Here is a 16038-nt window from a genome sequence, read left to right as displayed (position 1 = left end):
TCCCCCTAAAGCCGCCAACAAAAGTATATAGGAAGTGTTTTGGGCCATAAGATTTATTATGGGATTCTGGGGTGTCTGTGACCTGTGTAAAAGGGTCTAGTAAAAATTCAGTGACAAACCAAGACTTAACAATGTGAAAAACAGCTACGAAGGTTGTGGGCTTTTTTAAATGCAGCTTAAAGAAAGAAACTTAAAAGATATGAGTCATCATTTCGAAATGTGCATCAAACAAGTTAAATAACTCTTACTTTCTTAACAACATATTAATCAAAGTGCATTGATTCTTGAATCAGATTCTACTCCCACCAAGCTCTCTATCTTCCCCATCCTGATGCATGCATTAAGAGAGTTTTATTCTGACAGATACAATATAGCAATCAATAAAATCTTATTATATGGAGCAGAGATACATGGATTTGTTGCAGGATTTATGCACTACTTTCATACCCAGTGCTATTTCATGTCTCAGCTTTAACCTGTAATTGAAAATAAATCTCCCTGAATACACCAGATTCTAATTTTCTGGATGTATGGGCAAATGTGAATGGAAGCTGGCCTTCCCTCGGGGAGAAAGCTGCTCTTGGATCTCATCGCTGCCTGGTGCACTCTGCTGGACTGACAGATTCCTATGGGGAAAACACCCTGTGCAGGCAGGAAAACATGTGGGAAAATAGACAGTGCCTGGGTACAACACTTCCAAACCCTCTGTCCCCTTCCTCAAGACTCCAGAGCCACTTGCTGCCTCCTGGGCAGGGATAATACAATGTGACAGTGCCACAGCCTGAGCTGCACTGGCATCGAAACGCTCGGATGGATGGATGAATAAACATCAGGGAATGTGATGACCAGGGAGGCTGGTGGTTCTCTGCTTTCCTCTAGCTCGCAGGGTTTGATTTTGCTCACAGAATCATGGAATGGTTTGGGTTGGAAGGGACCTTAAAGCTCATCCAGTTTCACCCCCTGCCATGGGCAGGGTTACCTTCCACTACACCAAGTTGCTCCAAGCCCCATCCAATCTGGCCTTGGACACTTCCAGGGATGGGGCAGCCACAGCTTCTCTGGGCAACCTGTGCCAGGGCCACACAATCCTCATCTAAAAAGTTTCTTTCTTCCTTCTTTTCTTCCCTCCTTCCTGCTCAGCAGCACACAAGCATGTTTGGAGGCTGCCTCTCACCTGGCAGGGCGGGCACAGCTGGGAGGGTCCAGCAGGGACAGGAGACAGACGGCCAGAGGCATCTTTCCTCTGGGCTCGTCTCGGTCTCCGAGGGCTCGGTGCCACTTGGATGTATGACAGCAGGTGGAAACCCAGCAGTCTCCCTGGAAATGGCTGGAGGGGACTTTGATCTAAGCAGCTCTGTCAACAGCATTAATACAATAAAAATAATCAAATTCACTCAGATGGAAATGAGAGATGGAGGGATCAGCAGACAGCAGTGCAAATCCCAGGGAATAAAGAGGGCAGAGCAACAGCACATCCCCCCTGCAACACCAGGAGTTCAGAGGCTCTTCCAAGGAACCACAATCTTGAATTCATCAAAAAGTCACTGCTTTTCCCCCCCTTTTTTCCCTTTCCTTTTCTAGCTGGAGGCACAAAGGGGGTGGGTTTGCAGACGGAGGGCTGCCCAACTTCCTGCACAGCACGCACACACCCAGAGGGAAAACAGGTCTGCAGTTGTTGCACTAAGCACCTGGTTTTCCCAAGATTCCCCTTGAAATGGAGTAGGGAGCTGCAGGAGCACATTGTAGGAGTGCTGGTGGCCAGACTCTGCATCGCTATTTTCTCCTCCTACCCTGGAGGGAGTGACCATCCTTAACATGAGGTTATTTTCCTGAGGAAGGCAGTTTAATGGGAGAAAAGGGGATTTTAATAAAGGAGCTGTCAGTCAGACAGGAAAATGACTGCTGCCATTAAGTGTTGGCTATTTTTTGTTTTGGATCCTCTACATTCTGGAAAAAAGTTAACTCCGATCACATATCCAAAGGAGGGAATGAGCTCCGGTGACTCTTGGCTTTGTGTGTGTAACTGTGGGGATGGACACCCAGGTAGAGCCTCAAAATGATTACACTCAGCACACTGGGAGCCCAAAGATAAGAAGGATGGGGAGCCACTGGAGCAGGTCCAGAGGAGGCCATGGAGGTGTTCTGGGGGCTGGAGAACCTCTGCTGGGGAGATAGGCTGGGAGAGCTGGGTGTCCAGCCTGGAGAAGAGAAGGCTCCAAGGAGACCTTAGAGCCCCTTCCAGTGCCTAAAGGGGATCCAAGAGAGCTAAGGAGGAACTTTGGACAAGGGCCTGGAGGGACAGGATAAGGGGGAATGGCTTCCCACTGCCAGAGGGCAGGGTTAGATAATTCCATAACACCATGAAACTCCAGCTGTGGGGACTTGGCCACCACCTGCAATCACTCCATCATTTGCTTTAGGTGACCTGTAGGTCACTGGTGGGGACACACTCCAGAGTCTGGCATCAGCAGAATGCTGGTATGGATTCAGAAATGGCATTGTTGGGGTTCTGGGAGCGCCATGTGCCGGTGTTCAGACTCACCTTTAAATCACCTCTATGACCTGGAAGTGGCAGATACAGCAGGTTACAGCCTGTAAGTGGCCAGGATTCACCTCTTTTGGATCCTGACAGTATGGCTTTGGCTCCAAAGTCACCCATCCCTGCTTAATAGGGGTATTTCACCCTCCAGATCCAGTTGCTATGACGGGACACAACCTCTTTTATTCCCTGAAGTGTTTTTTTTACCACCACAGGGACATTTGCCACCTCTGAGCGATCTCCAGAGGCTGCCAGTGTAGCAGGGGTGAGCAGGGAGAGGAAGGGGCAACAGGGTTCATTCACAGAACTGCTGGTTAAATGAGGCTTGGGAAAAAACCAGCCACATCGACCCAATATCCACGAGAGAGACGGAGCAAGCGGTGAGGAGGGGAATGAAAGGAAAGAAAGGCAGAGTGGGGGACGGGAAGGAGAGGGGAGTTCAAGCCTGCTGTCTGAGGGAAGGGGGACATCAGGGGGGTCACCTGGACAGGTGGGGCTTGGCCAAGCACCCCCTGATCCACCCTGAACCCTCCCCTCCTGTCTCCACTCCCCTCCCTTATTTCCATCTCTGAGCTTTGCTCAGTTAGCGAAGGGGTTAAGTTTAATTTATACTGATTTCTATTTAATATCATTCTCTCCCCGTAGGAGCCGGCAGCTGTGAGCTGATTGTAGTCCCTCATTATGCAGTCTGTATCACTAATGGCCTGTGACAAAGGCATGCCATCTTCCCGGCCTTACCCCCGAGAGCCAATTAAACACACATACTCCCTTCCTGTTTGCGGCGCATTACAATGAAATTAAACTGAATTTCAAAATCATTTTCTCCTAAAGACATCTCTTTGCAATAATTAATGCACGCTATTCCTTTGCAGCTGAAATATTCATCAGGAGTGTTGACTAAAAAAATTTTTAGAGCTGATTGCCCTGCACCCCGTGCGTCGGCTGATGGTGCTCCAGTCCCAGCCCGCAGTACCCGCCTGGCGTGGGGACTCGTGGTGACACGGCTGGCAGAGTGATCTCTGCTCTGGGAGAACAATTATAATAAATTACAGCTTCTTCAAGAACCATCAATAAATAAGGTTGCACAGAAGGCATCAGAAATCCAGCTTGACTCCTGACACAATGGCACTGCTAACACACAGTAAAGGGGGGAATGAGGAGGTCAGAGCTGTGGGTATCATGGAATCAGAGAATCATAAAATCGCTGAGGTTGAAAAAGACCTGCAAGACCATCGAGATCAACCTGTGATTAATCCCCACCTTGTCATCCAGTCCAAAGCACTGAGTGCCATGTCCAGTCCTTCCTTGGATGCCTCCAGGGATGGGGACTCCATCACCTCCCTGGGCAGCCCCTTCCAATGCCTGACAACCCTTTCCAGGAAGAAATTCCTCCTGATGTCCAACCTGAACCTCCCCTGGCACAACTTGAGGCCATTTCCTCTTGTCCTGTCATTGGTTGACTGGGAGAAGACACTGACCTCCCACCTTGCTACAACCTCCTGTCAGGGAGTTGTTGTAGTTGGTAGTTAATGATTCTATGATCCTATGACACAGTCCCCACGTAAATAAGCTAAATCTCACCCATTTGCAAAGTTTAATACCCCAGAAAACATGAAGCAGTGGTATTTTATGCCTAGGAGCAAGGAACCCCAAACATCCCCCATTACTTGGCTGACTCACTTTGGCCAACATATGCAAAGCCCATTCCTGAGCCCAGCATTTGGAAGTACATCCAGCCTGCACTCCAGGCTGCCACCCCCAATTTCCAACCCCCCCAGAAGCTGGGGAACCCTGTGGGCCAAACCAGAGCTGCTGTACCCCTCTCCCCTCCGCCAGGTGCTGTGGGAAGCCACCCTGTACCTGTTCTGAACCAGCCATCAGGCGTGAAGGCATCTGCAGTTTCTTTGGGTCGGTTCCAGTACTCCCGGAAGACAGTGGGTCCTTTCACGAGCAGCTCCCCTTCTTGTCCCTCCAGACCTGGTGTAACCTAGGACAGGCACACAGTGAGTGCATCTCTCCGTCACCTGTCCCCCAGCACCACATTTTGGGAACGAGCATGGTGACCAAAACATCATGTAGTCTTCCAGCCTTTACCAGTCTCCACCACACCCTGCCCACTTGCAGGACCTCTTTCCTCAGGTGGCTCAACCACGTGCTTTTGATACTCCAAAGCACTGGAAAGAGACACCTGTGTCATATGAAAACAAGGACTGCTAACCTGGTACTGCAGTCCACGTAGGGCAACGCCTTCCAGCTGGGAGAAAGCTCTCACATGCAAACATAAAGGAAATAACCTTGGGACAGATGGTCCTTTCTGACCCCTTAAACACTTCCAGGGATAGGATAGCCGTAGCTTCTCTGGGCAACCTGTGCCAGGGCCTCACCACCTTCTCAGGGAAGAATTCCTTCCCAATTATCACATCTAACCCTGCCCTTCGGCAGTGGGAAGCCATTCCCCCTTGTCCTGTCACTTCAAGCCCTTGTCCAAAGTCCCTCTCCAGCTCTCTTGGAGTCCCTTTAGGCATTGGAAGGGGCTCTGGAGCCTTCTCTTCTCCAAGCTGAACAACCCCAGCTCTTGTGCTCCCATGACATGCTCTCATGCCTGTGCCACCCTGCTCCCTGCTCTGTTGACAGACAAAACCCTTCACTTTCCAAAACTGTCAATCTAACAGTTATTTTTTTCCTGAGGAGGTGGCAGGAAACACCATCTGATTTGTGCTTGGAGACACACAGCTCTTTTTAGGTTCACTGGAAGGCAACAGTTGTAGTGACAACGTGGTCCCCTGCAAACCTGCCCAGGCAGGTTTTCTATGGCAACAAAACAAATATCCTGCTGTTATGGAAACTGGGGAATTGCAGGAAGGTCACAGACTTGCCTGCCATGGCACCATGTCTCATCTCCTGCACATACATCACTTGGCAATTAGAAGGCTGCAACAGGCCAAGGGAGCAGGCACAAATGTCAGAGCACTTCTGGGACTGTGTTAAACTTTTTGCAGGGAAGATCATGGAATCATGGAATGGTTTGGGTGGGAAATGACCTTAAAGCTCATCTTGTTCCACCCCCTGCCATAGGCAGGGACACCTTCCACTAAACCAGGTTGCTCCAAGCCCTGTCTAACCTGGCCTGGAACAGTTCCAGGTATGGGGCAGCCACAGCTTCTCTGGGCAACCCGTGCCAGTACCTTACCACCCTCACAGGGAACGATTTCTTCCCAATATCCCAATGTAAACCCACTCTCTGTCAGTTTAAAGCCATTACCACAGTGTGCAAAGCCACTCGTGGGATGGAAGGCACTGTGGGATGTGCTTGCTCCGTGTGTCTGTGGAGAACAGCTCAGTAACGGGAATTCTCTGCCACTTTCTGAGCCACTTTGCACTTGAGCTGCTGCAACACGGACAAGATACATCTGGGACCCCGAAAATCAGCAGTGCCAGAAACAGGGCCACGAGGGAAACAGTAATAGCAGCACTGGCGCATCAGGCAGTCCCAGGGCAGGGCAGGATCTGTGGCTCTCTGCAGCCTTTGATGGAAACAAAGCCTCCCTAATGGGAGACGCTCAGAAAACTGCTTTTTAAGGCATAATATTTAAGTAATTTCTTCCTGATGTCCTATCCTGGAGGATGGCGTGACAGGAGGATCTCTGCACACACAACTCAGGATCCCAGAGCCCTGGCTGGGCATCAACTCCCTGCCTGGAAGATGCTGCAGGAGAGAAAGGTTGTTAATTCCAAAGAGGAACTGAGTGACAGCAAGGTGAGGGTAGTGCTGGGTGAGTTCTCCTCAGGGGTTCTGAAAAAGGGAGCCTGAAGTCCAGACTATCCATGAGCAGGACAGCACGGAAAAACCTGAGGTCCAAGAGAGCCCAGGAGAAAAATCTGCACCTGCAGCAGCAAAAGGGACAAGGATGCAGAGAGGGCACAAAAAGGGTACAAAGGGCTCAAGAAAAGGCACGAAGGGCATAACAGGCAAGAAGCCTCCATGGGCAAGCATGGCAGGGCCGTGTGGGTGATGCAGAGGGACCAGCAAGGCTGGTTTCAGGGCTGGTAGAGGCTGTGTGGAATTTTATGATGCAGCTCTGTCTTCTCACTCTTTTCCTGCTGGTCCAGCTGTGGCATCACAAAACAAGCACTTCTCTGAGCAGCGTCCTAGATTTTGGGCTGCTTCCAACTCTCCCAAAAGGGCTGGGGAGGGGGTGACAGAGGTAAGAACATGCAGCCGGTTCCCTGAGCTTCACCTACAGATCCTGACATGCTTTGGCTTCTTCTTGGCAGTGCTGAACACAAGAACAGGTGGAAATTTGGCTGCTACAAAGCCCTTCAGCCCCATCCTACCCAGGCACCACACGGTGCCAGATAACTAGATACCTGCACAGCTGAGCTGCCCAAGGGACCAATCCTGCCCCATGTTTACCTGCACTCTGTGATGTCTGCTATGAATCAAGCCTTGAACCAGCTCCAAATTTCTTGTCATATCAACTCAAATTTTGGCAGTGGCTCAACCCACATCTTATCTCAAGCAGAGCCCCTTGGCAGCAGGCACCTCCCTGTTGTGTAATTTAATGATGTTATGGCTGGTTTGCAAACAGTAAAACAGAAAGGCCATGACGTTATCTTAATAGGATTTTGCTTGCTGAACTCAGAATGTCACTGGCACCGCTCCCCAGCGTGGCAGAGGGGACGCGAACCAGCTCACAAACAGCGTAAATTAAAATTCAAGGTTCAAGGCATTTATCTCCTACAACCCCTCGTGTCTGATCCCTGCTAAAACCCCACTAGCTGGCTCTGGGAGCAGGGTTGGAAACACACGGCTGGGGTGGCTGTTTCCTTTCTCCCTCGAATCTCAGCGGCTCCCGGTGTTGAGGCACCAGTTCAACGGCACAAGCAGCTGCTGGAAGCATCAGATTTCTGATTGCACAGATCTCCCCCTCTCCCAGTACCATATTTTAATGCATTCGAGCAACTTTAACATCCAGGCACAGTGTGGCCCTAGAGGTTGTTGTCTGAGAGCTTCCTGCTCTAAACCCAGTCGGAGAATAGAGCCGGCCCAGCCGGAATACGAGATAAGATTCCATTTTCCACGCATGAAAATAAAAGGTTGTAATAAATCCTTTGAAGGACTAAATCTGGGTGATTATAAAATGCATATTTTCCCCGTTCCCATTTTATCTCTTTATTAGGAGGGTGGTTTGTAAAGAGCTGGGAATCCCCGCTTGGCAAACGGCCCTGGGATTTGTTCAAAGTGCCCATTTGTTTTCTTGCGGTCTCTGCCCCACATTCCTCCGGGAACTGCGGGAGAGGAGCTTGTAATGGACTTTAATGGAATTAGGGGCTTTTATGGAGGGAGGCTCAGAGCAGCATGTCCTTCTCTGGGAAGCAGGGGAGGCACGGCAGATTCCTAAGCAGAAACATGTGGGAGACACAGTGAGAAAGCTGGAAGGTGAGGTTTGTTGGGAAGGTAAGAACGTGTTATTGGGCTGACAACTGGGAGGAAGACAGACAGGCTTTTAGGAAAAAACCCAAATATCTTCAGGTTGCAAACAGCAGGTTTCAGGGGGCACATATAATTTCTACCAGATGCTTCCTTCCCCCTGCCTCTCCAAATAATCACATTATCATGGAATGGGCTGGGTTGGAAGGGACCTTAAAGTTATTTTAGATCCAACTCCCCTGCTATGGGCAGGGACACCTTCTACTAGATTAGGTTGCTCCAAGCCCCATGCAACCTGGCCTTGGACACTTGCAGGGATGGGGCAGCCACAGCTTCTCTGGGCAACCTGTGCCAGGGCCTCACCACCCTCACAGGGTAGAATTCCTTCCCAATATCCCATCTAACTCTGCCCTCTGGCACTGGGAAGCCATTCCTCCTTGTCCTGTCACTCCAGGCCCTTGTCCAAAGTCCCTCTCCAGCTCTCTTGGAGCCCCTTTAGGCACTGGAAGGGGCTCTCAGGTCTTCCCAGAGCCTTCTCTTCTCCTGGTGAACATCCCCAGCAGAGCAGAGGGATTCCAGCCCTTGGAGCATCTCCATGGCCTCCTCTGGACTTGCTCCAGCAGCTCCATGTCCTTCTGATGTTGGGCCCCAGAGCTGGAGGCAGCACTGCAGGTGGGATTTCACCTGAGCAGGGCAGAGGGGCAGAGTCCCCCCCTCATCTGCTGCCCACGCTGTGGGATCAGCTGAAGGCAGGGAGGGGAGGTGGATTTCTGGGTCCCACTATACACTGGTGGCTCATGTTGAGCTTCTCTTCCACCAACACCCCCAAATCCTTCTCCCCAGGGCTGCTCTAAATCCATTCCTTACCCAGCCTGTGTTTGTGCTTGGGTTTGCCCCGATCCACATGCAGGGCCCTGCACTTGGCCTTGCTGAACTTCTTTCCTGGGTGAGCACCACAGGCTGTGGTTCAGAGCATCATCTCTCAGAAGGGACCTTAAAAGGGACTTTGTGACTCCATGAAGGAAAAGCATTTAGACTTGGGAGGAAGGAAATGTTTCTGCAGCCCTGCCTCCTCTGCCACAGCCCGAATGCACTGCTCGGCTTGGAATTGCTTGGCATTTTTCCCCATCTTGTAAATAAATGATTACTGTGATCAAAATAATTAAGCAACTGAGCACTTAAGTGACTAATAAAGACAATAATTTATACGTGTGAGGTTTATGGAAATGATGGAGTCTTTTTAGCAGTTCTCCCAGAGAAGTAACTATTTTCTGGTGTTTGCTGGGTTTTTTTTAACGTACTAGAGCACAGAAAATGATATAACAAAGTCTGAAGGACTGACCCAGCTCCCTTCTGTACTCCAGGGTTGGGCTGCAGAGCACGGATGCTCTACCACGCTCCCAACACACCACTGCTGGAGCTTACTTGCCACCAACACCTCCAGAAATACCCCTGCCTCTCAGGAGACCTCTCACTCACCCCTTCAAGACTTTGGTGGCCCAGAGCCTTGTCCACCCTCTTGTCAGGGAGTTAGAGAGAGTCAGAAGGGTCCCCCCGAGCCTCTTTTTCTCCAGGGTAAACACAGCATCCAACAGCTCAGCCCCCACTGACCTGGAGAGAGCAGGGAAGCTCCAGGCTTTGCCCAGACTCTGCTTTTCCAGACCAGGAGATCACGCCACATCCAGAATTGGCATGGTGGGTACTGAGGGAGGTGAGGACATGCCCACCTGCCTCCTAAAAGGAAGCTGGAGACCAATAACCCACTTGACAGTGCCTTTTAATCACTGTCTCCCTGGGCCATATTGGAATGGATGTCCTAGGGCTGCAAGGTTTGCTAGAGCATTACCAAATTCCCAGGCAATCTGAACTCTCCTGCACATTCCTAATTAAAAATTCCCTGCTAAGTTGCATGTTTTTGTCATGGCATTATTGTTCCTCGGAGCTCCATGTCCTGCAGCATCCTGCACAAGCCTAGCAGGAGGTAATTTAGACACAGAACAATTTTCCTCCTGCTGGAAAAAGGCAGATTTCTGTTCTTTGGGGACACAGCACAGGGAGAGTAAGGAAAAAATAAACCCCCAACCTAAAAACCCCAAGCCCAGGCTGTAATCTATGAGGCCACATTTCACATCTGTTTTTGCAATGTTAACTTTTATAAAAGGGCTGGGAATAACACAATCCATTTACTTTTCATTTTGGAGGGTTATAAATTTAAAAGCAAGGCTGGTGCACAGTGGAGCTGAAACACTGAAACTTATTTTCAAACAACCCAACCCTTTACTTACAGCAAATGTTGCTCCACTGAAAACAAAAGTGATTGTCTATATTTTTAGGCAATACTGATTTTTGAAAGTTACAGAACTGATTAACTCCAGATGATCCCAAAAGCACCACAGAAAACAACCCAAGTCTGGGAAAGGTCAGTCCTCCCCGCAGTTGTTCCACAGACACAAAACTTCTTATCTATATTAACACCATAAATTAAACATGTAACACTATTCCAGAGATGCCAACAGCTCTCCCTGCTGCTGTTCTCATCCCTCTTGTTTGCAGGCTTCACCAGATTATAAACGAGGTGAGATGTCAGCACATCCTCCCTCTCCCTCCGCTTTCCTCGTTAGGGGAAGGTTCCCGATGTGACCTCATGACGCCCGTGCTGAGTCTGTGCTCGGGGCAGGCAGAGGACTAGGGAACTATTTAATTAGTGGTCCACCTTTGTTTTGGTTTCCATCAGCCTCCCTTAAAAGTGGAGGTTGTGAGGCTGTGATGAGCTGGGACTGCCCCAGAACCTCTAATTGCTCCTTGTGCTGAGCTACTCCGGTGGCTGGTGCCTCCTCCCCTTGGCTGGAAGAACTCCAGAGGAGTTCTGGAAGACTGCCCCCCTTTCTTCTGCCTCTAGTTCAGCATCTCTCTGCCACATCCAGGGCTCTCCCACAAACATCCCAAGTCTCCCCTCAGCTATGAAGATGAATGGTCTAGTGGAAGGTGTCTCTGCCCACGGCACTGGGTGGAACAAGATGAGCTTTAAGGTCCTCCCAACCCAAACCATTCTGAGATTCTATGTAAGCACAAAACAATAATAAAGAGATTAATAAAGATTCTGAGGGTGCTGTGACAAAAGCGAGTTCAACACAAGAAACACTTGTGGAAAGAGGGTTCTTCTTGACATACGAATTCAACTTCAATGTGCAAGGAAATATTCTCCTGGGATCGAGTCTGCCTGTGTGAGGAGAAGAGTCTTCAGCTGAGAAATAAGGGGACATGATGCTAAAGTAATCTCTGCCTCCACTTTTATTACCAGGAAGAAATAAAATAGAGCTATGGCCACATATTAAGCAAAAATAATCAGAGGGCAGAGAGAAAGAAGGAAGGAGATATAAATACATCTGAGAATGGAATTACTGACTGAGTTGACCAAGGAACTGGATGTGATCAATGAGAAGCAGCTAAAATGTTTATACAGTAACAAAAGCAGCCTGGGCAACCAAGTGAAGAAACTTGAATTAGTCGGGTAGGACACAAAACAGGCTTCTGAGGAGATGAGAGGAATATGGGGAAACAAAAACGATAACTGGAACATACACAAGTGCAGTGTCCAGCACTGCGAGGGCTTTGGAAAGAGGTTTTGGAAGAAGCAGAGGCAAATGGAAAATGGGAAAAAATGCAGCATGAGTTTACCAAAGGTGGATTGTGCCAGAAACCCTCAGGCCTGGAGTTGCAGATAGGAGAAAAGCAGCAGATCTAACCCAGGCTGCCTTCAACAACGCATTCCTTACACTACCTGATCAGGGGCTGAGGGCAAGCTGCTCATGGGAGATAGAACTGGGATGCTGGAGGTAAGGTCCACCATCGAGATACCAGAATGAGGATGGGATGCAGCAGGGACAAGAGAACGGGTGAAAAACTGGAGGAGAGATGTTATGGAAGTGTAGGAGCACCGAGGACAAAGAACAAACTGGTTTAGGCTGAAGCCTGATCAGGATAGGAAAGGAAAAAGCAGGTGTTCCTTTGGTTGTTCCTCTGGGACAGCCAGACAGGATTCCCTCGGCCAGGCAGTCACATCCCCACCAGCATGTCTATCCCTGGCCATTTTCAGGAATGCCAGGCACGGCTGGCATGTGCTTATCTCCATTCTCAGGAGCTATATACAGGAAAAGAGCCTGGTACAGTCGCACCAGCTGTTTCACACTACCTGGATGGATGAGGAGAAATCCCACAGAGATGCATGTACAACAGCACCTCCAAATGGGACCTGCCCCAGAGGGATGTCAAGTACCCACATCCACACCACCCACGGGCAGCAGCCATGGGGTGCCCAGTCCTTGGAGGAAGCCTCCAAGACAATCCCGGCAGCTCAGTGGTGACCGAGCACCTCCCCACGGTTCTCCAGAGATCTTGGATGAACATGAGCAAGGTGGAGTCGCTCCCGGTCTGCTCCACAGGGACATCAATGCCAAGACCTCCAGTCACAACCACCGTGACAGTGCCAGCTGCCCCCAGCGCCCGCAGCCCTGCCGAGGCGCTGCCAACCAGCAGCAAGCTGGGAGCAGATGGCAGAGACACAGGGGGCACGGGAGGAGGGGCCCGGGAATGCTGGTGGCTTTCGGGAGCGATGGCCACAGCCGAGCCGTTCCTGTCCAGGACGACAGCTTGCATATGGATAAACAACGAGATAATTACAACCTTTGGAGGGGGGAGCAAAGCCCATGGCACAGCGTCCTCCTGCTGCCAGCGCCTGCAACCCATCCGTCCCCACAGCTCCCTTCGCAGCCTGGTCACAAGGAAATCAGTCGCCATAAAAGCCCTGGTTACAGCCCTGTGTTGGATACAGCTGTGAAACCATTTATCTACTGAGAGACCCCCATTGTCAGGGGCTGGGGTTTGGCTTTCGTGCGAGTGAGCAATTTGGAAGAGATTAAAAAAAAAAAAAAAGAAATCCAACAAAAATGACAACCCAAAAAAATCCAACAAACAAACAACTAAAGAAGGAGAGAGACAATACCCGACAGCTTGCAGGGTTTCCAGGCCTCTGCCAGCTGGGAAGCTGAGCGTATGAAATATGCATTGCACTGAACAAAGCAAACTCAAACGTTCAGCACTAGAGAGCTGTAACCCTTTCCTGGGCACTGGAGCCACGGGAAGGGCTCCAAAAAATAAGGGGAAAAAAAACCAGGGGAAAAAACATTCAGAGCTGTGGGTAAGGATTATTGAGCCTAAATGGTCTGACAGACTCAACAGGGAGTTGCTTAGGGTAGGTGAAAAGTTTAGGAGCTGCCTCGGACGCAAGTGGTTCCAGGAGCAAGATCTGGGATGACTCAAAACAGGCAAAGTTACTGTTCCTGACATCTGCTTCCACACCTCTGCTCCCCAGGGATGTGTTAGAGGGGAAGCACTTCTCCCAGCACTTCTCCCAGCATTCCCAGGGGTTCAGGCTCTGTGTCCCCACACTCCTGCACAGGGAGAAGGTAGGGACATTGTCAGGGCAGGCACTGTGAGTCCAATGGGACTGTCACCTCCTGCCCATGCTGTCCTGTCACAGGTGTCCCCAGGCTGCTGTGCATCCTTGGCTGGAACAGAGAGAACAGTGAGGGGATCTCACCCGGCTGGAGCAGCCTCAGGCTGGGCATGGCCAACAGCCCGATCCATGTGTAGCTCGGGAAACCAGCTTGCAGCTCAAGGTGCAGAAACATCCAGTTGAAAACCTGAACTGTGATGCAACGGAGCACAGGGCTCATGAGATGTGAGGAGACTGAAGGGCTGGAGCACGCGTGTGAAAGGAATCCAGCACTCTAATCAAGGCATGGGAGAAAATGAAGGGAAGAACAGAGATCCAGCAAACTTTCAGCTAAGTAGATTATTGATCTTCAGGGTGTGCCAGGAACCAGTTTTGCAAATTACAGCAGTCCCCTGCTGCCAGCTCAGGCAGTTCCCGGATGGCAGAGCAGAAACACTCCTCACCTCCCTGCTCCTGCCACCCACACGCCTTCCCCAGCACCACCGTGCTCCTGTTTGGATCTCACGTGTCCAAAGGGTGATGGTGCGAAAGGAAAGGGCTCAACGCCCCAGTCTAATGGGAGAGACTGTGTTAGTGGGGAAAAAACAGCTCGAAGAGAGTCTGTTGTTGTGGGAGCAGAAGGCAGGAACCCGAGCCCAACACAAGCGGGGAAGGCGGTGACCTCGCGAGGCTCCACAAACAATTCCCTTGGCAAAGGCAGGCGCGCTCTGCTCACAGTCAGGAGGGTCTGCATGGCACAGCTGAGGTGTGAACGCCTCACAGATTGCCCTGACAATGTGCCTCACCCCCAGTACGGAGATCACCTGCTCACAGGAGCCTGGTGGGAAGAGATGGCTTGGAGCCCAACTCCTACTGGCATGCTCAGCATCCCACTGGATCAGCCCCACGGTGTTCACCCTCACAGAATCACAGAATACCCTGAGTTGGAAGGGACTCACATGGATCATCAAGTCCAGCTCCTGGCCCTGTGCAAGACATCCCAACAATCCCACTTCGCGCCTGAGAGCATTGTCCAAATACTTCTTGAGCTCAGACAGGTTTGGTGCTGTAGCCCTGGGGAGCCTGACCACCCTCTGAGGGAATATCCAACCTAAACCTCCCCTGACTCACCTCCAGCCATTTCCAGCAGTCACCAGTTCCACCACCAGCCCTCCCAACAGGACCTCTCTGCCTTTGCCAGGTCCACACCATGGACCTCCCAGCCCTCAACCAACACTCCGTAAGGCTCAGAGCCTTCCTGCAAGGGAGTGAGGATGGATTTGTTCATCCTTCTCATAATATGCAAGGAAAAGGCCACAGGGTTATCCAGTGGCACAGGCAGGGTGACACAAACTGGATCTTCCCATCACAGGGACATCCCCTCCGCTGTGGAGGAGCTGATTTAAACAAAGTCAGGCCTTTGACTGGTGGAGCGTGATGAGCACTCGGACTGTCAGATCCTCCTTGTTTTAAATAAATTCCACTGACGTACTCTCTGCTGACATGAATTATTAACCAAGCATGATGCACACACAGTGCCAGCAGCCGCGTCTCGGGGCAGGGACAGGCAGCAGGTGAGGCTCTGCCCGGGACCTCAGGTGTGAGGCAGTGGAATTATAGCATCCCTGAGAGCAGAGGGGTGTCACCACCTGCCTGCCTGCCTGGCCACGCCATGGAAAGTAACACTGCATGCCTAGGGCATATAAAACCCAAACTTCTGACATCTCCACACATCCGCCTGTGCCAAGACACACTGGGAACAGTGACTGTTTTTCCCACCTTGTGACAATCCCAGGGACAGAGGCAGCTGGGTCTCCTTCTGGAAATGTTGTGGATGTCCTGGAGGTACCCAGCCAGCCACTGTCTCCTAGGGTGGCCTGAAACAGATGGGACCATTTTTCTCCCTTCAGCCTGAAGAAAATCCCAGTTAAGCTGGGACAAGGGGAATGGTGGGTGAGGTGGGGACAGCTTTTCAGAGAGGAACCAACCCACTAGCCAACACCCAAAGGCAAACTACCACCTCCCCACACCCTCCCTGACTGATGGGCAATTCCTCTGTCCCAAAAATAAACTCCAGCAGCCTGAAGCCAGGGAAAAGAGAAGAGTTATGCGAATCTCAGCTCTCTGAAGGCCTGAGGGGATGACGGGCTTCCAGCATCAGACACAGGTCAGCTGGGCTCCCCTTCTCTGGTCACTCAATGCAATGAGAAGGAAGGGGAAGGAGTATTGAGCAGAAAAATAACATCTCATTTTTTTTCCTCTCATAATTCAGTAGAACAACATCCACATTTCATACTGGAAGTAGCTGCACTTTGGGTATTCTCGTGTCTGAGACCTAATCTGTAAAGAGCCCAGAGATCCCTTAGGGGACAAAAAGCATTATAGGATCATTATTAAAAGGGACATGTTATATTTCATGTCTCAGTTCCACACAGTGGAAAAAAAAAGGCCAAGAGCTAACTCTGAGATGAGGGGACAAACCTGTGAAACATAACACCCATCCAAGGAAGTGACAAAAATAGGATGTGGTGAGTCTCCTGCTTTGCCCACTGTTCAGCCACACTACAGCAGTGA

General features: G+C 50.6%; 1 protein-coding gene across 2 annotated transcripts in view; it reads right to left on the bottom strand.

Moving 5' to 3' along the window:
• Positions 1-16038, bottom strand: part of ACSF3 (acyl-CoA synthetase family member 3) — a 56529-nt gene that overhangs the window by 17810 nt on the left and 22681 nt on the right. For both annotated transcript variants that reach the window (XM_032701053.1, XM_032701052.1), the window contains exon 7: positions 4400-4526. In XM_032701053.1, the coding sequence (XP_032556944.1) occupies positions 4400-4526 (127 nt within the window). The remainder of the gene's footprint in view (positions 1-4399; positions 4527-16038) is intronic.

The sequence above is a fragment of the Chiroxiphia lanceolata genome, chromosome 13 (assembly GCF_009829145.1).
Source record: "Chiroxiphia lanceolata isolate bChiLan1 chromosome 13, bChiLan1.pri, whole genome shotgun sequence".
Lineage (NCBI taxonomy): Eukaryota > Metazoa > Chordata > Aves > Passeriformes > Pipridae > Chiroxiphia > Chiroxiphia lanceolata.
The sequence above is the reverse complement of the archived record's forward strand: the minus strand, read 5'-3'. Positions and strand labels throughout refer to the sequence as shown.